The sequence below is a fragment of the Etheostoma cragini genome, chromosome 9, assembly GCF_013103735.1.
Source record: "Etheostoma cragini isolate CJK2018 chromosome 9, CSU_Ecrag_1.0, whole genome shotgun sequence".
Taxonomy (NCBI): domain Eukaryota; kingdom Metazoa; phylum Chordata; class Actinopteri; order Perciformes; family Percidae; genus Etheostoma; species Etheostoma cragini.
The window spans coordinates 27,681,733-27,703,953 of NC_048415.1; the positions used below are offsets into that span (position 1 = coordinate 27,681,733).

At 39.5% G+C, this 22,221-nt stretch overlaps 1 protein-coding gene and 1 long non-coding RNA gene across 10 annotated transcripts in view; both read left to right on the forward strand.

The window, feature by feature from the left end:
* The window catches only part of eps15l1a (epidermal growth factor receptor pathway substrate 15-like 1a), a 57,864-nt gene extending 49,089 nt beyond the window's left edge, over positions 1-8,775 (forward strand). For all 9 annotated transcript variants that reach the window (XM_034881694.1, XM_034881700.1, XM_034881696.1 and 6 more), the window contains 3 exons: positions 4,872-5,033; positions 7,877-7,893; positions 8,512-8,775. In XM_034881694.1, coding sequence (XP_034737585.1) covers positions 4,872-5,033; positions 7,877-7,893; positions 8,512-8,658 — 326 coding nt within the window. In that variant the 3' untranslated portion in view covers positions 8,659-8,775. The remainder of the gene's footprint in view (positions 1-4,871; positions 5,034-7,876; positions 7,894-8,511) is intronic.
* A 5,429-nt stretch (positions 8,776-14,204) lies between these two features.
* LOC117950571 lies at positions 14,205-15,583 on the forward strand. The gene is made up of 2 exons (XR_004657940.1): positions 14,205-14,643; positions 14,675-15,583. It is a non-coding gene; the product is annotated as an uncharacterized LOC117950571 (long non-coding RNA).
* The last annotated feature ends 6,638 nt before the right edge of the window (positions 15,584-22,221 follow it).

Sequence of the window (22,221 nt, forward strand, 5' to 3'; positions counted from 1 at the left end):
CTTTTACCGGAGTATTTTTTAACCCAAGTATCTGTACTTCTACTTAAGTACGGAAAGTGAGTACTTTTGCCATCTCTGCTCAAAAGACCACATTTTAGTCCGATCATAAGAGTCGGTCTTGGTCTGGACCAATCAAAACAATGGTTTGGTTCGTTTGTAGTATGAAAAAAACTTGCTGGATGGTGGTTAGGCAACCACGTAGCATAGAAGATAAAAATAGACCCAGAAAATTTGTCGTGGAAGTACGTGGAGAGAGTAGGAGATTAGATATTTAATTTTGAATTGGTCAGACAAAAAAAAGTGTTTTTGTATGGCTCCAACTGCCCAACTGCCGGGCCACATTGATGACAAGGAAATTAATGATAATTGATAATTGAAAGATGTAAGGAAAATGTTGGAATCAATGCTTCAATTTGTGGTCATTTCCAAAATGTCTTTATGAATCGATTTCTTGACCAGAAAGGACAACAACGTTGCTATGAGACTTGGTGCTCATAGGTTTCTTTTTCCCCCGTTGAGCGTTTGGTCGGATAGTCCCGTTCGTTTGGGGTGGTGTGAAAATTCATTTGAACTCAGCTGTGGGCTACACAACCATTCTCTGACCACTTGAAAACAGGGGTTTCAGTTCACTTCCAAGCGCTCTACAGTTCGGTTCACTTTAGGTAAGAATGCAATACAACTCAAATAAAGGAAGTGAACCAAGGAACAATGCATTTACTAACCTGCAATTTCAACATTGCACACAATTTACAGACTTAAAGCATGCATGATTTAAAGATTGAACACCTTCAGATTCATAATTATGACCATGCATTGCTCGTCATCTGTGACAACACATCATCATCTCTTTCTACTCTGAGCCGCCCTCTCCTTCACTCGCAAAATGTCAGCTGCTCATATTGTTTGTCTACTTCTAAAATATAAGAAACACTAAAGCAAAATCCGACAACCCAAGACGTTATTAATTTGTTGTTGCTCCATTATTAATTATATATAGACCGACTAGAAGTGTCAGCAAGTTTTGACCGAATGTCATTTGTTTACAGTGTGTGTTATGTTTGATAAAGTACAGTGTGAACGCAAACTGAGCCAAGAATGGAACAATCTTGCAACTTCACCTCTAAATCGCACCAAACTATATGTGTAAAAGCGTCCGTAGTGTGGACCCTGATCACCAAAAACTCTCTTTTCTGTGTTTCAGCCAAAACTGGCCACACTTGGCCCCACTTGCAGTCGCTGCAACTACACTATCCCTCATGCTTGCTGACTCAGTGGTTATAGAATGGAACTAGAGAACAGGTTGTTACAACTTCGATACCAGTCTTTTCATTTGTTCAACAAAAACAATCAGACTCCAGCAGGTGTATCTCCACTGTTCACTCCGCACTAATGGATAAAATTCATACTAATACTTTGAAGGTTTTTCTCTTGATTTGAAGTTATAATTGCTCAGAAGCTTCTGCTCTGATGTTTGTGTGTAGACAAATGTGATGGTGATGTTGTAAGAGCAATGATGTGTGGTTTGCTCGGCCTGTTGTTTGCAGACACACCCTAACTTGCTTCCTCTCTCTTCCTTTTGTGTGTGTGTGTGTGTGTGTGTGAGTGTGAGTGTGTGTGTGTGTGTGTGTGGGTGTGTGTGTGTGTGTTTACAAGGGTGAGTAGTTCAGACAAGGTCGTGCTGCAGGCTTTGTGCAGTGGGTGAATGCCAGCATTTTAAACAATAAAACAATCTTCTTCATATTACAATATTACATTATGTTCTTTATGTTTCTATCTTACTTGCACATACATATGCATGCTGCGTCACTTTCTCAAATCAGCTACTGCACATGTGAATGGGTCACGGCTGCAGTGACAGTGCTAAAAGGAAACTCGCATAATTGAGGGCAAAATTGTGTATTGTTGTAGTTGATTAAATACTGTATGTACAATCCTGTGACAGTCATTAAAATAAGATGCCAGTAATGTGGATAATTTAAAACAGGGTGGAGCTCATGATTGTGGTTTCTCAAGTGTGAGTGTGTTTGTGTGTATGTGTGCAGTTTACTGAAAGAGGAAAAAACTGATTGCCAGGCATTCAGTTTTGTTCAGCGTGGAGTGTGAAATGAACTGCTCACCCTAATCAGCCAAGTTATCTTGGTAATGCAGCTAAATACGTATGTGAACGTTGTCTGACAACGGTTTGACTGGTCTTGTGGTTTGACACCTATACTAGCAACATGGTGTACTCTTTCATGTTCCCACGATTCTCTGCCAGGCCCAGCTTCAGCTCCCTGTCAATAACAGAAACTTCCATTACTAGGATTACTGTTGCTAATTTTGTTCATGTGTGGACCCACCAGTGGTTCTACAGCATTACCAAGTCTTTACATTTTTTATTGTATAATACAATTTTTGGTTATTTTCAGTTAAATGCAGAACTATTTTGTCAGCGATGGCATATCTGAAATGCATTGTAAGAGATGTTAATCGTGAATGTGTGTGGTCTATGAACATGAACATCAGTTGAATTGTCTAGCTGGTAAATTGGTGAACCAACAATTGGTAATGTGGGCAGAAACCCAAACCAAGCGTCTTACCAGGAAACCGTTGAGAATGTGTCCGTGGGTTATGGGGTATCACTTATGGTTTTGGTCCTCTGACTGTTTTTTCCCCCCCATATACTAGCAGAGGATGTAGCACTGCATCACTTTAAAATATTTTGGGTGGGCACTAGATATGAAATTTCTTTGCTGTGCCCGAGTGGAGGTGAAACTTGAGTGCGGCTTTCAAAAGCTGGTAGCTGTCCCTGTTGTGACACCGGATGTGAAGCAGAGCGTGGGCAGAGCTGTGAGAACTAGAAACCGTAGTGTTTATGTGTTTTTAATCCAAAATGGATCAAATCAGATCCTGTGTTATCAACATAGTTCACTAAGGTGAGAATAACTCATACATGCTGCAGTGATGAGTCATGGTATCTCTGAGCTATCAATACATGTTTTACATCCTCCTCCTGAGATACTTGAGACCTGAAACCTGTGATATGTGTTTATTTCTGTTTTTTATGCTTCTCTTAGCATGTGTTTATCACCACAAAGCAGAAATGTGCTATCCGAGTCACACCTTGATTGTGTGTTCTTATTAATGTAAATACACACAAATAGACATACAGCAGAACAAAAACAACAAAGCTTAACTAAGTCAAGTCAACTTAATCTATCACAAATCAGCAAATAACTATGGCTGGGACGATATGCTTTTGTTCTGATTCAATTCTTTCACATTACATGGTTGCCGATTTGATTTGTATTGCGATTTGATAGTATTGAGTATTGTGATTTTCTTGTCCTTTAACAAAAATAAAAGTTGAATAATACTTCTAGAGACATTTCTATAACTATAATTATTTTCTAAGAAGAATTCACATCACATGTCGGCCAGTCAGTCTGAAATGTAATTAATTTGTAAAGAAGATAATCGCATGGATTTTTCTGCAATTTCTGCTTTTGCTCTGTTTTGCTGGAAACTACGCAGCCAAGGAGGTTACATGGATTTTTAAAAAAAGATTAAAAAAAAAAAAAAATCCTCGGATGAGGAAAAACTTCCGGTCTTTGATTTTGTCCTTCATCCTTCTCTCTGTATCAAGCAGTTAATCCAACATGGATTTGATTTTATCCCTCATCCTCCGCCTCAGCCTCCACCCTGTCTAGTTCATCCACCTAGCCTTGCTAAAATGTAGTGATGACAAGATGAAGCCTCATGAAGCATTGAAGCTTTCCAGCAAAGTGGTTTGCAAAGGGGGTTCATTTCTCGAGTTTTGTTTGCTCACAATACCAGCTGTTGGTCTAAGAGTGATCTATGTGATTTCACTGTATCAAAGACAGTTGGTGACTGTATTTTACGCCAGTAAAGACTTTAAAATTACAATTGGAATTCCTTGAGAGGAATGCAGCTATCAAATGTATGTTAAGTAATCCTTTTGGTTATAATTTAATAATAGCAGGAGGGGCAATATTATATGGATATATAATAATATTATATATTATTTTCCATAATATTAATATTATATGGAATAGTTTTCCAAAACTGGATTGTGGCAGTGGTTTAACCGGGCAGAAGGCCGTCAATGTGCTTGTGTAGATCATGGCTGTGTTTGGCTGGGTTGGATTTAAAAATCCACCCGCCACTGCCACTACTTTTGCCTTATAAAGGTGAAAAACAGGAATTGCTGTGTCTCTATGAGCCTACTCGTGGACATTGCACTGTCGTCATGTGCTGTAGTAGGGGATGCGGCCTGGGACACACAATCACACAGTTTAATAAAGTACTTATTGGACTTTAACTTATCATTGCACCTTCAATAATGTAGTTGTTCTCAATTTAGGTCATCCTGTACATCTGCGGTTTTTCCTGCATCCACCTTGTGTGTTTGTGTGTGTGCGCAGAAAAAATACAAACTACACTCCACGAAAACAAACTCATAAAATAATGAAGTGCCAATTTTAATTAAGATAATTAACTATTGCAAGCCAGATATTAAAACAAAAAACGACAGTATTTAAACAGTAATGCTGCCTGCTGCAAATTGAACTACAGTAGCCTATAAAACGTTCCTGTTTTTTTTACTTTATTTATAAAACATGATTGTTTAATGTTTTAATAGAACAAAAGATGTGAAAATCACCGCAGCATATTTTAACAGACAATTAGACCTCATCATTTTATTCAACCGGTAATTACTGGATAATGGAAAGTCACGTAAACTGCACAGCCATGCCTGTTTTAGTTAGCAAGCATTTGTTGGCATGGTGGAATAGAATATAGAAACTTGCCTCTGATATGAAAACCCTTGTCCCTGTGATGATGGTTACCTCTGTCTTTTATCTCTCTAGGTAAGAGTACACCAGTGACCATGGCTGGCACAGCTGATCCTTCCAAACCATGTGACCCCTTCCAGCCATTTGGCGGTGAAGCCATTGACCCGTTTCAGAGTAAAAAAGGCCCGGGAGACCCGTTTAGCGGCAAAGACCCTTTCGCCCCATCCTCAGCATCAAGTAAAGCCTCTAAAGACTCTACCGCGGGTTTGGCAGACTTAAGTTCTGTAAGTTGAGATGGGTGATACTGTTGCCAGTGTCTAGAGCAGGCCACATAGCTGTCAGTCACTAGATTTAAGTTATAGCGACTTTACCATGCTACAAAGACTGATGAGTTCTGAAAGTGCTCAAAGGATGTAGCAGAGTTATCATCTCACTTGCCACTGTATGCCTTAGAACATGGTCCTAACATGTTTTGGGGGCTTGAATCTGGTTACTGAGTACAGTGACCTCATTTACAGTTGCTATTAAAACATGATTTGTATTGATGGCTTATCTGGATTAGTGAAAAAGGATAGTTTGTTGTCAAGTACTTCAGTTTCACTTTCTCTTTGTGCAGGTTGAGATCAGATAACAATGTGGGCAGAACTGAGATAAGGAGAATGCTTATTAATAACAGTTGTGTGAAGAGCTATTATCAGATGACATTTATCAAATTAGCAACTCACGATTGTTATCATTATCAATATTTATCAAAATTGTGAATATTTTCTGAGAATGGGAAAACAAACAATTCAAACAAATAATGAAGGTTCTTTTTGGAAGGGAACACAAAAGTTCAAAAGAGAAGAAATATCCCAGGCACTCTTCTTTCAAAAAGTTAAAAAGCTTTTATTCAGGTGTCTATTTCACATTTAAATTGTTAGTATGTTAAAATAGAGCTTGGTAGCAACACACGCGTAGCGGTAAAAGCCTTCTTTGCAGTATAGCCCTCAGCACACACACACTCCCATACAAGATGATCGCAAACACCACCAGTAAACTCACAGGTAACAAATGTCAATTCATAATATTGTATTACTGAAAAAAAGAATGCAAATTTGTGTTTTTCCTAGTTTAAGGCCAAATTTATCAAAATTTATGAGACACAGCAATATCACAACTCAACTCTCAGCTCTGGAGTCTGTCTGCCCTGCATGGTCTTGGTGTGTGTGTGCTACTATGTTCATCATTTGTTGTTGGTAGTTGTTTAATGCTTTAATTTTACTGTCTACAGAATAGGATTAGGGCCACATGTTAAATGAAAATGTATTTTTCTTTTGAGTTTTAAGTCAGAATTCTGACTTTGAACTTAGAACTCAAATTATTATTTTTACCTGTGTCCCTAATCCTCTTCCGTAGCTGTCTGTTTTTTTATGCAGGTTATATACTAATATGTTAATGTAGTTTTGCATCTTCTTACCACTCTCAAGCATCCTTTCACAACTATATTCTCAACCTGGGGACATGTCCCCCACTTTTCAAAATCCTGTGTGTGTCCCCCCCACTTACAAATTTGTTTGATATCATTTTATTTTTATAAGTCTCTGTGATTGCCTCCTATTTTAAGCAAAGAAGAAAGTACAACAACTTTTTCTTATACATAGTATAGTGCTATTCCATTTGGCATAATTTATCAATAGGATAAACTTAATTATTTCCTGGGTTTTGTGTCACCATAGTCTCTATAAATGATTTAGAAATGCAGGAAATGGGATTTATATGGGGAATGAAATTTTTTTGGAGGACCCCAAAACCCCCTGTTTTTTTTAAAGATTATTTTTTGGGGACTTTTCCCTTTATTAGATATTAACACTTAATAGACAGGAAAGGGGAGAGATGGGGGATGGCACGCAGCAAAGGGCCGTAGGTTGGATTTGGGCCACTGCAGGACTCAGCCTAAATGGGGCGAATGCTCTCACTGGGTGAGCCCCCCAAACCCCCTGTTTTGTGTCAAACCCATTTCTCAAACCAAAGTTACACACTTCAATTCAATTCAATTCAATTTTATTTATAGTATCAATTCATAACAAGAGTTATCTCAAGACACTATACAGATAGACCACACTCCAGAATTTACAAGGACCCAACAGTTCTAGTAGTCTCCTCCAGAGCAAGCAACAGTGCGACAGTGGCGAGGAAAAACTTCCTTTTAGGCAGAAACCTCGGTCAGACCCAGGCTCTTAGTAGGCGGTGTCTGACGACACTTGCATATAATCAAAGTATATTGGAACAAGAGATTACACAAAAGACAAGGCTGACACAAGGGCATTACATTATTTTAATTTTTTATTTTACCTTTATTTTTTTACTAGGTAGTCCTGGCTAAGACAGCAGAACAAAAAAAGAAGAGACGGTTTCATGCAGTCTGTGGACTGAACCAATTGGATAATGAACCGTAACGGACATAAACATGTGCATCATATTTACATTCTAAGCTAAGCTACTTCTTTAGGATGGTGATGGCTGAGCATGAGCAACCATATTTGTTATTAATTTGTGAAGTAGTGATTCAGAACATGCCGAAGTGCGTGTGGATTTACTCTAAGGATGCTGCTACATGCACACTTTCAGTGCTTCTCCCTAAATGCATACATCGGCGCAGCCAATCTTGAAGTGCTTAGAGATTCCCACCTGCAGTCTGGTGATATCATCACTCAGACTCATCTTTTGTCACTCACTCTCTGCATGTCACGTTGCATTAGCTGCTCTTTCCTTTAGCTCCAAGTGCTGTTTGTCGCTGCGTGGAGGGATTCACTGACAGTTCTGTTTTGCCACAGTCCATTGTCCCAACTGTTATTGGCAAGTGTCTACTTTTAATTCCGTAGCTTGTTAGCATTGTAAAATTTCATGATTGAAGCTCATTAAAAAAACAAATTAAAAAAGCAAGTAGCTAAGCACAAGTGGTGTAGATTGTTTCAAAGAGGCCTAAACAGAAACTGCAGGTATCCCCTCACGCAGTCTGTGTTCTGTGGTGTAAACTCTCCTGTTTCATGGATTTCTGGTTCATAATATCTCTCTTCTGTAATCCACCTCTCTGACAGGACCTGACAAAGCCAAGGTAAGAGACTGAATACAATGAAATTCACATAAAAGGATGTCAATTAATGGCCATAAGGAAGTGCATTTCAGATATGTTAAATCATCTGTTTTGGTAAAAAAAAAGAAAGGATTGCACCTATGTTATTTATTTTTTAGTTGGGTACTAACATTATCCAAATTGTGTACGACAATGTTCAAACCCAGAGAAATCTGTGATTTGAATCAGGGATCTAGAGGGTCACGTGTCAATGGCGTCATAAAATCTTTAACCCCTCTAGTTGCTTTAACTTCCGGTAAAACACAGGAAACCCCAGACAATACGTTAGAGCAGCAGTCCCCAACATTTTTTAGGCCAAGGACCCCTTAGCTGAAAGAGAGAAGGAGCAGGGACCCCTTAACATTTACTTGTTAAAACCTGCTGAAACAGTGTTAAAATGCATATTAAACTGGATCTACAATAACTTGTACGGTGGCCTAATTAATCAAGTTAGACCTGGCGGTCAATTGGTGAAGTAGCATTTATCACTTTAAAAGGGGGATGCATTTTTACATAAAAAATAATTCAACCATGGAAATATCTTTAAAAATTGTAAAAAGGCATCCCTTTAGCGCTCTGTCTCTCTTTCTCTGTCTGTAGTTTGGGAATGAGGCTCAGCAGTTGGAGTGGGCGAAGCGAGAGAGTGAGCGGGCAGAGCGCGAGCGACTGAAGAGGCTCAGGCAGCAGGAGCAGGAAGACTTGGAGCTCGCCATCGCCCTCAGTAAGGCCGAGATGTCCAATGCATGACCTGGAACCCCCTGTCGCGTTGACCGGCTAACATGCAGACAAAACATGATTGACACCTAATATATAGACAGAAGGCACATCACTAGACTTATTGTCAAGTGTTCATACAAACTCATACACACAAAACACACACACACACACACACAAGTCCTGCATATCCGCTAATTACATTCCCTCACGCGCAATGACTCAACAAGTGGAACCGAAAGATCTTCCAGGCAAGTCTCTCCGCTAACCTTGCATTTCAAAAAACAGGAAAATAAAGCTGAGGGAAGCCGAGAGCTTATTACTGCATAAGTCTCCTGTTGATGTGAAGAGACAGCGGACTGAAGGATGAAAAAGGCGAAGAGGAGGAAGAGGCAAGAAGGGCCTGATGGAAACAAACAGATGCACTGTGTATATGCACTATAGTGGCTGCTCAGTGACGTGATGGATCCATTCACTGGGCTCTGCAGACTAGCCAACAGAACACCTCAACAGTTTGAATTTCAACGTGTTGTTTTTGTTCTTCAGCTTCACTCACAATGTGGCGGAATGAAATGCCAACTAAACTGTTGCTATCAGTAACAACAAGCAGCTGTGAAGAACAATAACACTACAATTCAAACTGCCAAGGTATTTCTTAAAAGGTATTTTTTTCCTGATCTATAGGGGTGACATGGATATATCACTGGCATAAGGTATAATTGTGTCTGTAAGTGTTTAGTGTTGAGTTGTTTTGCAAGTAAGAAAATACAGAATGAGGTGTTACATAAGTATTGAGTTTATAGAGAAGCATATATCGATTACTGGATTTGATTGTCCTAAGGATTGAGAATTTTCAATTTACAATTTTTCTTTTCTCGGTTTATTTTTTTCTCAGGAAGTTCTGTCACTAACCAAGTCTTGGTTAAGAAGTGAAAAGTTCAATATTAGTGCTTTTACTTCTGCTGGAGGCAAAAGGATGTAAACTACTAAGAATGAAATTGATATTCTCAGCCAACTCTGGTTGAGTTAAAGCATAATTCTCCAAATATCGGTTTTCCTTTTAATTTGATACCATGCAAGGGTCTACCATGGAAGTAGAAACTTTGTCTTAAAGTGGGGCCTGCTTTTTGCCCTGAGTACTAGCGGGTTAATCTGGCCCTGAGTTTAGCGCATGTACTTCTCTCTTTCAGGTTTGAAAGAGTGGCAGTCCCCTTCTCTGGCTCCTCCTCTGTGAAAAAAGACAACTTTTAACCAACATATGTCAAATATGTTTCACTCTTGTCACATTATGCGAGGGAAGAAAAAACAACTCCTCTTCTACTGCGTTGAACAAAAAAACTGATAAAGATCCGTTACACTGTTTCCCTCTAATGTGACGAATACCTGACAGTGAAAATAAGTCTCACATGTCAACATATCCTTTAAGTGACAGCAACAAATTGTACAGATATATTTTCTTTGTCCCCGAGTGTGAGATTGTACTGTGATACCCTGCAGTACTCTCTCTCCCTCTCTCCTGTGTACATAGATACCCATAGCTAACTATGCCTCCTCTCGACAGCTGTACTCTGATCCGGAAGCTGTGATGTCACACCGCATTCAACCAATGAAAAGGCAAGATGAGGGAATTCATTTTTCAATATTTGACCTTGTCTTTTCTTTTTAAAGAATGAGGATTTTAACACAGTAGGTTATTAGTTTACAAGCTGGTTATTATTTTTAATGTCTTGACAACGTTTCTGTTTTAAAAGAACATAGTTACTTTGTGTGTTTATAAGTGTTTGGAAAAGGTTTGGAACTGGCTGCAAACAGGTGTCAGTTTGGGAATTGGAAATAGTTTTTAAAAAAGTGCTATTTCTGATGCGTCTTAGTTTCAATGTGGACTTAACCCCTCACCTTGTTTCTCTAAGAGTTGTCCCTTTTACTTGAAGTGGTGGCTGATGTTTGAGTGAGACAGACTGAAGTTGACTCTGGGGTTTGATTTTATGCGGACTTCAAAGCAGAACTTATTTTCTGAAGGCTTTCTGTTTGACTCAGAGCCCCTCTGTTGTAGTTTCAAATACCATGTTGTGTTTCTATATATGCGAGTCTGTATTTGCTGTGTGTCCATGACCAATCATATGCTTCAGTCAGTGTTTTGTCACATGCATGTCCTGCAGTGGGATTCTGCTCAGAATACATATGTGCGCCTTTATGTTACTATAAGGGATTACATATGGAGTTTCTCACTTTCATTACCATAACTTTGTAAGGAGTGAAAGAAAGAAGTGTTGTGAAGACACTTGTCTTACCATAGCTTGTTGACATCTTAAGGCAATGTTCTCACTCAGCGTCTTTTTTGAAGCTGCCAGCATCTGTTTTACATCATAATCCTGTGGAGTAAACTGTGTTTTAAAAAAACAGACTTTTTTCTGCAGCTCGGAGCGTCTTTTTGGAGGTGAAAAACACCCCACATCAAATCATTTTTTGACAGTTGACGACTAACAAGTGGAGTAGCCAGACCCATCGTTTCCCTAACAACAAAAAATTATGTCAGAGCACAGCTAGTTGTATTATATGAACGGGTGCTCCCTGTACAGGGAACTTGCTTTGTTTTATCTAACATTAGCACCGCTCTACATAGCACTCTAGGATACTGTAGCAGTAGCTGTTGTTATAGCAGCAAACAACACTCTCAGCTGTTTTTTGGAACAAAAACACTGCCAGCTTTTATTTCTTTTTTCTTTTTTTTTTACTACAAAGGCATCTCTCCAAAAAGACGCCAATCTTGTCCAAAAAGACACCAAGTGTTAACATAGCCTCAGTGTTCATAATTGAGACAGTTGTAACCACTAACCACTTTGATCTCAGGACAGTCGTACATTGTACGGTGCTGGTTAGGGTTAGGGGTCTGATGGAATGCAAACTTTTCAATAAGTCTGGCGCTTATTAAATTTGCTAGGAGGAAAGGAAGAATTTTGAAAATACAAACTCCTTTACCGGCTTCTAAGATGGAAACGAAAACATAATTTGTAAAATCAGAGACGGCTCTAAGGAGTTTGCTCTACAGAAGTGCGTTAGTAGTCATTTTTTTTATGTTGCTACTATCGTACTGACTTTGAGCGTACTGCTGCTGACCAGATTCCGGATTTACGGCCCTTTTACACCTAAAAAAAACAATCCAGTGATTTCATATATCACTTATATCATATTTCCTAATTACTGTTTTCCGTCAGATCATTTATTGATTTTGTCGTTTCCGACCGCACTTGAAGGCAGCTTTATTTCACAGGACAGAGAGAAAGAAGGAAGATGAGCGAGACATAGTGCATGCTTTGTTGTTGCAGGAAACATTCAGCAAGTCAGTGCTTGTGTTTTCTTTTTTACCCTCATAGTGTTTTAAGACGCTCTTGTGGCAGCAATAGAGGCAGGGATGTTTCCTGTTTCCTGTACGGGACTCTCACACCGACTCAAACCAGAGCTCAAAACACAACAACAAGTCTGATCTCCGGTTATTTGCCACCGCAGCGTCGGGTGGATTTCATGACGCAGAATGCTGATTGATTTTACACTGTATTGACTTCAACGGACATCACCTCTGTCCTCTGCCCATTTTGTTGTATTTAGCCTTAAATGTTGCTAAATAGATCACCTAATATTAGTGGAGTTTTATATTTTCCACATTTTCCCCCTAACAAATCTTATGAATGCCTAATTAACGGAATGGTTTCGATTCCATCATGTCATGGTCCTCAGGCTAGGTCTCTGTAAAATTCTAAAAAGCCGTATTTTGGGATTAAACTCCAAGACAAACTAAATTATTTGTAATCCAATAATTGGACAAGCACATTGTTAATAATTAATTGATATTATTGATAATGTCAATGTGCAGCAACTGATTCTGCCAGATAGAAGTGTGAACTGCCTCTCTCTGCCATTCTTCTCTTGTTTACATATCATGCATATTTACTTTACTGTAGATGTTACAAACTGTGTACTTGTAGGGCATCAGTGTCCCTGGTACACACTGAGATTCTCTGAGCTGTACATGCCTATAAGCTTCAATTTACTTCTGAGCCATACAACTCACATTGGCATTTTGAGCATTTGCCTTGCTCCCGGCACACTGTGGCGAAAATGTTACTATAGGAGGAACGTCATTTCACCTGTTTTCAGGACTCATTGGAACCAAAGGGCACTGTTAGCTATCAGCTAATAACTAGCTTGTTGTCAGCTATTAGCCATTAGTCTTGATGAGGAATGCCAACACTGCTTTCCTAATGATGTAGTTTAGCTTATGTTAAGTACCACCAAAAGTATAACTGGGAACTAGGGTTCCAAGACCAAATCAACATGTTATGCGGCATTTCCAACTATGGTTTGGCTCAACTTTTTTGTTGTTTTTTCCCATTAGTTTAAGTTGTGGATAGTGCCTGATACCTGGTACTTTTTTTAGGTCTACCTCGGCCGATTTTCCAAGGGAGCTAAGACGATGCTACGTTAACGTCAGTTGCTCGCGGCGACACTATAATGATAAGATGAGAATCCATCATACACTGAGAGAGTACTGAGGACATACGAGCTGCAGTGGAAAATGTAAAGAAATAGTAACTGGTACCAGGAAAGTGAGTGGAGTGGAGTGGAGCAGAGCAGAGCCGCCCCCTGTGATGTAAACGTGGATTTTGTCTCTCCATGTCCAGCTCACCTATCCTTCCTTTGGAAGATAAAGATCACAAATATGTGGTTCATTTAAAATACAATGAAAAAAGCTCAGTTATATCCTTAGACAGCTGAGCACTGTAACATAGAAAATGTGTTGTGACATTACGTAGCGTGCTGCCAGCTAACAAGTCAGCTTGTTGCCAACTGTCAACCCTTGGTTTTACATGGCATCTCATGCCTAACAAAGCAATTTTAAGTTTTTAATGCGCCACCAACTTGTTCAACACAGTGTGACATGCACCCTGCATGGTTCAAAAGCAAAAAGACAAATAGTGCAGCAAAGAAAAGTACTCAAAATGTTGTCTCTGTGTCTGTGGTCTTTTAGACACAACCAGATGGCTCAGCGGCATTTTGAAAGCAAACCTTTTGTGAAACGTGTGGACAGAACTCATATAGAAAAGATCTGAGTACCACAGGATGCATTGCTACCTTCTGCTCTGGGTAACTCTTCTGTTAACTACTGTGTCATTATAGGAGATGGGCTCAAGAGTTACAGCTGTGACATTTTGTGGTCACAGTTGTGACATTTTCACACAGTACAAGTGGCAACACCCAGGAAGCAGAGAGGCCTTCATAGAAAATGTTGTCATGTGAACTGCTAAATGCTGCCCAGAGTAGCTCTAAAGCAACTAAAATACTTGAATATTAGAAAACATTGACACCAAAAAAGCTCAAGGTGCACTAACTGGCTTTTCTGGAGCTTTAAACCACATCTCATGTTTGAAAGCTCAGGTGAAATCGTATTTGACTGTTTTCAGTGGTCAAGAATTTGTGCTGAAATGCTGTGCACATCATGCAACTAAGAGAGTGCTGGAGGTCATTTGGACCTTTTTGATTCTAGTGGCGATACGATACATGAGTCTCGGTACAGAGCTCTGGTTTATTGGCATTTCTTTAAACCAATCAAGGCAACCGTGCCTCTGCAAAATAGCCTCAAACTTCTTTTGGTGGAACGCGTACGTTCGAAAGTTGTTTTAGTCGTGCAACAGAAAACTCAGAAACTACAGACAGTCTAGCTAGCTGTCTAGATTTACCCTGCAGAGATCTGAGGAGCAGTTAACCAGAGCGCCATCACAAAAGAAAGAGGAAGGTGATGGACATTCGGCCGAAATGAAAGACATCCGGCGGAATTTGCTGCGGCTCCTGAACAATCCCAGAAGTGGAACGTCGTGGATATAGACTATAAAATTAGTGAAATGAAATTGGGTTCTATGTGATCAAGCGTTACAATATTACAAATCGGACCAGATATTTGATGCAAACCTATGGTACTTTGCCCAGTTTCCCAAACTCGTTGCATAAGACACGTTTCAGTCGGTACCACTGCAACTTGGTACTTGATACCCAGCTGACTGTGACCTTTGACCCTTCATCTGTTCTTCATGAGTTTCTGTCAACCTCCCTCTGACCTCAGCCCGTCTGCAGTGTACTGCTTAGAATGGTGAATTCCATCGTCATTTAAACTGTCATCTGATACCTCCATTGTGCAATAGATATTGTTTATTTTTTATTGTTGTTATGTGTATCCTGTGAAACCAGTCGGATGTTTTGTTGATATGTAGTGTATGTTTTTAATATAATTATTTATGCACCAGCATCCACCAACCAACCACTCCTCTGTCCCGACTTTTTGTAGGAAGTCAGAATCTACACACCTTTCATTTCAAAATGCTTTTTTATTTTTTTTATTTAATTTGGGGAAAGCAAATGGTAACGTTCATTACTCAATATGTTTTAATTTAATCAGCAATGTTAGCAGTTAAAACATTTTAAACATTATGTTAAAAGGATGAATGATGAACAACAACAAAATATTTCTCAGTTTTCATATGCATTTTATTTCTCTCACAATGGTGGATGTTTCATTTTGGTATAAAAGCCTTTGTCTTAATGACATACTAATGCTTGATAGTAAGAAGCCCAACCTGATTCTGGACTGTTCATTCTACTTTCACTTTCTTCTTTTCTTCCTTAAAGCTTCTTGGATTTTTCTTTTTCTGCCTTCAACTGCCCTTCCTCCCACGTAGGCAAAATACTCTGAGCTGTCTTTATTAAGATGCATACAATGTGTATACAGTCTGTATAGTAATATGTCTGTCATATTTGTCCTATAAAAAGTAAAGAAGAAAAAGTAAACTTGAGAAGGACCCATATGGAGGATTGCTTACAGTTACACTAATCGCCGAAGGAGAGAACAGTGATCCTCTCCACATGGTCTGTACTGTTTACTACAATAAATATTTCAGTTGAATGAGAATGGAGTGGTGCTCGATTTGTTACAGGTGACAAGTTAAAGTCTTGGACGAGTAGAGGAACTCTTGAGTACTTACAGTGTTTTCCCTAGCTTTTTGAAAGACTATGCGTATGCGGTGAGGGTTTAGGCATCCTTCCTCCAGAAAATGTTACGTTTTTCATTAAAAGTCCCATGACGTTGTGCTCTTTGGATGCTTTTATAAAGACCTTAGTGGTCCTCTAATACGGTATCTGAAGTCTCTTTTATATAGACCTTAGTGGTCCCTAATACTGTATCTGAAGTCTCTTTTATATAGACCTTAGTGGTTCCCTAATACTGTCTCTGAAGTCTCTTTTATGTAGACTTTAGTGGTCCCCTATTACTGTATCTGAAGTCTCTTTTTTATAGACCTTAGTGGTCCTCTAATACTGTATCTGAAGTCTCTTTCGCAAAATTCAGCCTTGGTGCTAAAATACAGCTACTAGAGACAATCCCACAATGAGCTTTCCTCAGTATGTGACATTTCTGAGTGTGTAGCTTTAAAGGAGGGGTGGGGGGGGGGTTGCCTTGCCCAACTGCAACTGCCATTTTGCTTATTTGAAAGCCATGATGTCTCTCTCATGGGTGGGCCAAATTCTCTGGGCGGGCAAAGACGAGAAAGGGAAGGTAACCTTGCCCCTTATGACCTCATAAGGGGCAGGTTCTAGATTGTCCCATCTGAGCTTTCATTTTCTCAAAGGCAGAGCAGGATACCCAGGACTCGGTTTACACCTATCACCATTTCTAGCCGCTGGGGGGCCATAGACAGGCTGAGGAAACTCATATTAATGTTAAAAAAAACTCAAAAAGTGTCATTTTCATGCCATAGGACCTTTAAAAGAAAAAAGGCCAATTTCCCCATACATTTTGTGTCTCTTTGTGTTCTTTTGGGTTGTTTTGGGTCTCTGTGATCAATTGCTGTCCATTTGTGGAAGTTTTTGTTTCTTTTTCACATCATTTTGGGGCATTTTTAATACTAGCATATATGTGTCTAAAACATTAGAAAAGCTATAGCAGATCATAAATAAATAACACTCAAAAAGCTTAAAGACCAAACTTGCTAAAGGGGTCCAATTACAGTCATTAGATCTGAGAAAGTTTCAGTTCAGTCTTTTAGTTACATTCATTCAGCTTAGGTTCTGCCAAAAATGCCTTGGGTGCTGCACCTAAACCTCAAAACCTTAAACCCTGACTTCCGTAATGATATATTACACTTTCATAGAGTTGAGTTAAGAGTCTCCAAAATTAGATATTTATGAACGAATCAAAATTAGAGCAGCAGGTGCAGAAATACTATATGTGTGGTTCAAAGTCCAAAACACAACTTTTCACAAGCTTGTAGTTTTCAAGACCAGACTGTCACGATGACGTCAACAGGGTTATTTTTACCTTGGCTAGTAACAGTGAGCAGTTATTTAAAACGTCATCGAGTCAGAATACAAAGAAATACAGAACAACAACAACACAGAAATTACAAATACGAAATACAGAAAGACAATAAAACATTCAGAATTGGAAAAAGACTTGATAAACGAATTACTATATGAAGGACGCAAAAGAAAACACAATTCTGGAAAGTAGGTACAAGTAGACATTTGCAAGTTTACACCAGATTTCTAAATTGCCCAAGAGGCAACAATGAGTTGATTTTAAGGGAAGTGCTGTAATTTGGTCCAAGAGTCAGGTGCACTAAAACTAAAAGCAGTTTTTACAAGTTCAGAGCGAGCTTGTGGAACATGAAGTAAAAGCCGGTCAGCAGAGTGAGTCTTAACATAGCTGCATCTCATGGCCCTTATTTGATAGGTCCTCGACTCCTCGGTCCTCAGCTGAACAGGAAGTTGTCCCTCGTCGGTGAAGGCCGTCTCAAAGCTCTTATTTCTGCCCCCAGGAGCGAGCATCGAGGACGGATCATTGAGGAGCTTTAGATAAAGATAAATGAGAGCATCCTTCCCAGAAGCCGTGCAGCTGAAGGAGTTGGAGACTCCGCCCAAACAGCTGACGAATTCACGTGACCCCTCAGAAGAAAGGACTTCCCATCACTCTAAAACACATTTGCTTGTTTTCCTCTCTCCTCCAGTGATTCCCTCCTGTCTCTCCCGTGCCTCCTTGGTGGGAGGGACTAAGACGCGAGGAAGGGAGGCAAGTGGAGAACTCGAGGAGGCAATTTGAGATGCAGCGACCAAGACGTTCTGCTCTGGACCAGTTTCCCATTTCTGGAAAGCCAACAGGTCTCCCATCTTCATTCCTTCCTTCTTTCCTGCACAGCTTTTCTTTCTGGGTCTTGACTTGATCTCAACCACAACCCTGGCAATAACTCTACTAAAACTGCTGTACGTAGCACATTTAAAGGATAATATTAATAATAATTTCTGTTTGTAACATTTACGTTATACTCTACACCATACTAGTTGAGATCTGGGAATGTGGTGACATCACAGACAGGAGGTCTGACAGGTCGAGAAACGAGCAGATAATCAGACAGGTTAAAAACACACGGAGGAGGATTAGTGCCACGTGTGAACATTTCATTTGAGTTAATAGTTTGAAGTCAGCATTCGGTTTTTCCACACTCAGAATTCGGACTTTTTTTTTTTTTTAAGTAAAACTTATTATTCTGAGAAGAAAACACATAACACATGGACTATCCATCACTATTTCCTGACTGGTTCAGCTTTGACCAATCACAAAGCTGGCCACTACCAGGCCCCAGAACTCCAGGGGCCCTATAGGAGCTAAGCATGTGCTTATTTAAATGAAAATATCTTTGGGAATATGCATTACTATTCATGTGGATAGTACTTCATTACCTGATCTTCTCCCTGTCTTGAGGTTCCTTGTGCTTGTTTTTATTCATTTAACTGTTGTGTTTTCCGTACATTTTATCTACATGATGGTCTAATTGCTTTTTTAAAGAATTTGCAATACTGCCCAGAATATAGTACTTTAATTTATTTAGCTTAAACAGACCCATTTTAAGATACAGATATATTTATTTCAAAAGAGAAGGCATAGACTTTAACTGCAGGAGTGTCTGGAGTGGAAGGTACATACTAGTTTAATAAATACGTGATAGTTCTGTAGACAATATAATCTGCGAGTTGAGCAGGCAAGACACCCCACTTCTGAGACGCTCCCGGTGTGGTATGGCACGTGGCGGAGGACAGAGGACACAGGACGGAGGACAGAACAAAGCCCTGTTTTGAACGCAGCATAGCCCAGTGGAAAATCTAGGTTAGTTATGGCAATATTACTGTGTTCCTCATCTCAGCAATTACTCTGATAAGTACAGTGTTATCATAGCCGGTAGAAGTGATTGTAGAACAACACCCACTTTTTAATATAACCAAACCAGAAAGACCCTTTAAATATGCACTTGTCCTCTTAATTTGACGTGTGCTGAGACAATCTGTAGACATCATGTTCTCTGAAGCAGACAGCGCCTTGCGAAGAGTTTACACACAAGCTGCAGTAACAGCTCCATCCCTCCCAGACAGCCACAATGTGCAGCGGATTATACTTTCCAAGGCTACAGCTGTGTAGTCTGAAATGAATGCTGTGCAAACACAGCGGCCATTTCTGGACATAGCAGCTGAAACCCAAGCAATCTGCTATGTTAGCAAATGCTAACTGCCTCCGTATGGAATAACAGGAAATTCCTTGCTAGGTTTGTGTTTACCCTATGGTAATGGAGAGGAGGAAATGAAAAGCCTATTGGCTTTTAACTGGGAATGTGGGTCAGAGAGAATTGGAGGATAAATCTTGGTTTGCCCTCACAATAGTTCTGGTTCTTTTCCTCTGACCAATGTGCTTTCACTTTCAGCCTCATCAGCACTGCTACAGTTTCTTGCTCCATTATTTTCAAATTTGAAAACTTGGCTTCCATTGCTTCCAAGCAAACTAAGGACTAGTTTAATTTGACTAGAAACTACTCTGTATAGATAATGCAGGGCTGAAATGATTAATAAAGGGGTCTTTACCATGTTCAAAGAAAGACAGACAAGCAGGGACCCCTACTACATACATGGTAAAAACGTTGCATAATTAATTGGACCTAGAGTAACATGTATGCATGCATACCTTTTAGTTTGTAGAATACTAAGCTATTAAAATAGCCTGATATGGTATAAAATGTAGATGTCAAGTCAACTTTATTGTCAATTCTACAACATGTGCCTGACATACAGAGCTATTAAAAATACATTTCTCTCTGACCCACGCTGTAGTAAAGACACATAAAACAAGAAGATAAGAACATATGATAAAAAACATAAGTAATATATCAAATTGAAATAAATAAAACATGAGCTAAATGTACAAATAAGATGAAGAAAGATGAGTAATATACACAATTATGAACGATACGTGATATGTTCAATACAGTACTACATTCTAAATAGTGCAAATGTAAGGCAAAGTCAAACAGTATAGAAAACTAAAGATAAAGATATTGAAATATTAAAGGAAGAGTTACCTGAGTGTCTTCTTTATAATGCATAATGAACTGGGCCAACATTAACGTGTACTGTGGCCTATATCCTACAAATATCATGTTCTTTAAATTTTGTGTCAAGCATACATGTGAAAGGCAAAGTGAATGCTTAAGCTTCTCTGTATCTGTGGGTATCTCCCACAGTGGCTGCACTACCTATAGGCCAGTAAACCTATCATCAATGTTGTTTTTTACCAATAGACCGATTTATCTCTGCTAATTATGTGTTGTGTTCATGTTTATGTATACTTTTTAGACATACTTGAATTTCAATTACTCATTTCAATTAATCATTCATTACAATTAAAGTGCTCATTTTTGCCCTATTTTATGAACCAGACTAACAAACTTCAGAAATCCTCTTACGACAGGCTTCACGTGGGCTTCACGAAACGTTCCCATCCCACCAATCAGAGCGTAAGAATGGTCGTACATTGATAAACTCTCCAATAGTCTCAGAATAAAAATAAAATATATAAAATGTTGTGAATTGTCATGTTTCCTGTACTGAATATCATTGCCAAACACAACATGGTGCTATTATATGATTTAGAAAAGAACCAGAACTTTGGAATGAAGCCAAAAGTTAGTTGCAGCCATAGTTTTACGATCAGGGCGGTGTATTGCGGACCCTGAGGTCATGTCCTCGGGAGTAGTATGAGGGAATGTATGGGGATCTACCAGGCTGAGGATGAGTTTATATTATGTAATTACCAGAGGTGGAAAGTGAGGCTGTCAGCGTCCAAAAGCACCTTTCAGTGTGTTAGAACACCCCAGGGAGAGCAGCAGCTACACGGGGTTTGAAGCTGACCTAGCAGTAAGAACAGCAACAAGTAGTATGAAAGGCTGAAAATCCACATATGGAAAGTGGTTGGGGTTCTGGATGGTTCTAATAACCCAGGACTTTCACAATGAGACCGGGGTTTGTGTCCAATGTGTCACGTTTTCTAAACCTAACCGTCACTTTCTCACTTAACCTAAAACTAAACGTGGGTCTATTGCCGTCCCTTTTGACTCCGTTGTGTTAAGGAAAAGGTCGTGGGTGGGTTTAAATTCCCACCACCCCGTCTAACCTCCCTTCGTGGAGGGATATCTGCTTTACACACGACTCGCTAAACCCCGTGTAGTTGCTGCTCTCCCCAGTACGTTGCACAAACACGCCAAAGGGCACATTTTTTGTCCCTTTAGACGCTGACAGCCACTGTCCAAACATCTGTATTTTACAAGTTTGGAATGAGAAGGGGTTGATCAAACTACAGTTAACATTCAGTAACACACAGATCCATATACTCCAGAACATACACACCAAGAAGATACTCATCAATCATCAGCGTGAGCATTTGGGATGAGTACAGCCTCAAAGACCGGCTAGCATGGCTGGAGACTCTTTTTCTTGCTTTTCTCTGCAAAGTCTGTGAAAATCCGATCTGGCTGTCCAAACAGAAATCAGCTGCCCAAATACCAGATCTGTTAGAGATATACGACACATGCAAATCGGAGTTCCAAAATATTTGATTTCATCTGTTTACACAGAAATGGAATGAGCTGATTGGAGGAACTCTGGCTGGCAGAGAACCACACTGTTTTTGTAACCGGAGTTTGAGAAAAAAAAAACTCCACATAGTCAGGAGGCTTTTATTGAATCAACCTACACACACACACACACACACACACACACATACACACACACACACACACACACACACACACACTAGGGCGTAATTTCCACTGGTAACAGGGGGGACACCTTTTTAAATCCTGCTTGTGACCCCTTCATTTTAATATTAGTTTAATATTATTTTAGTTTCTTGGGGATTGGCCCCTATTATATTCAATATAGAAAGTAAGACACCTTTTCTTATATATTGTTTAGTACTATTCTTTCAGGCATAATTTGTCATTAGCATCAACTTCAGATTTTTTTGTGTATCAGTATAGTCCCTATAAATGTATTTAGAATATCAGAAAAGAGGTGTGATCCTCGACGCGGCGGGCCCGGGTTTGACTCCAATCTTTGGCCCTTCTCAGACCAAAGTACACCCTTGCCCACACACACACACATACACACACAGACACACGCTCATGCACTCCCCCCACGGATGCAATTGTCATGAAAACAAGGCGCAGTTGGTGT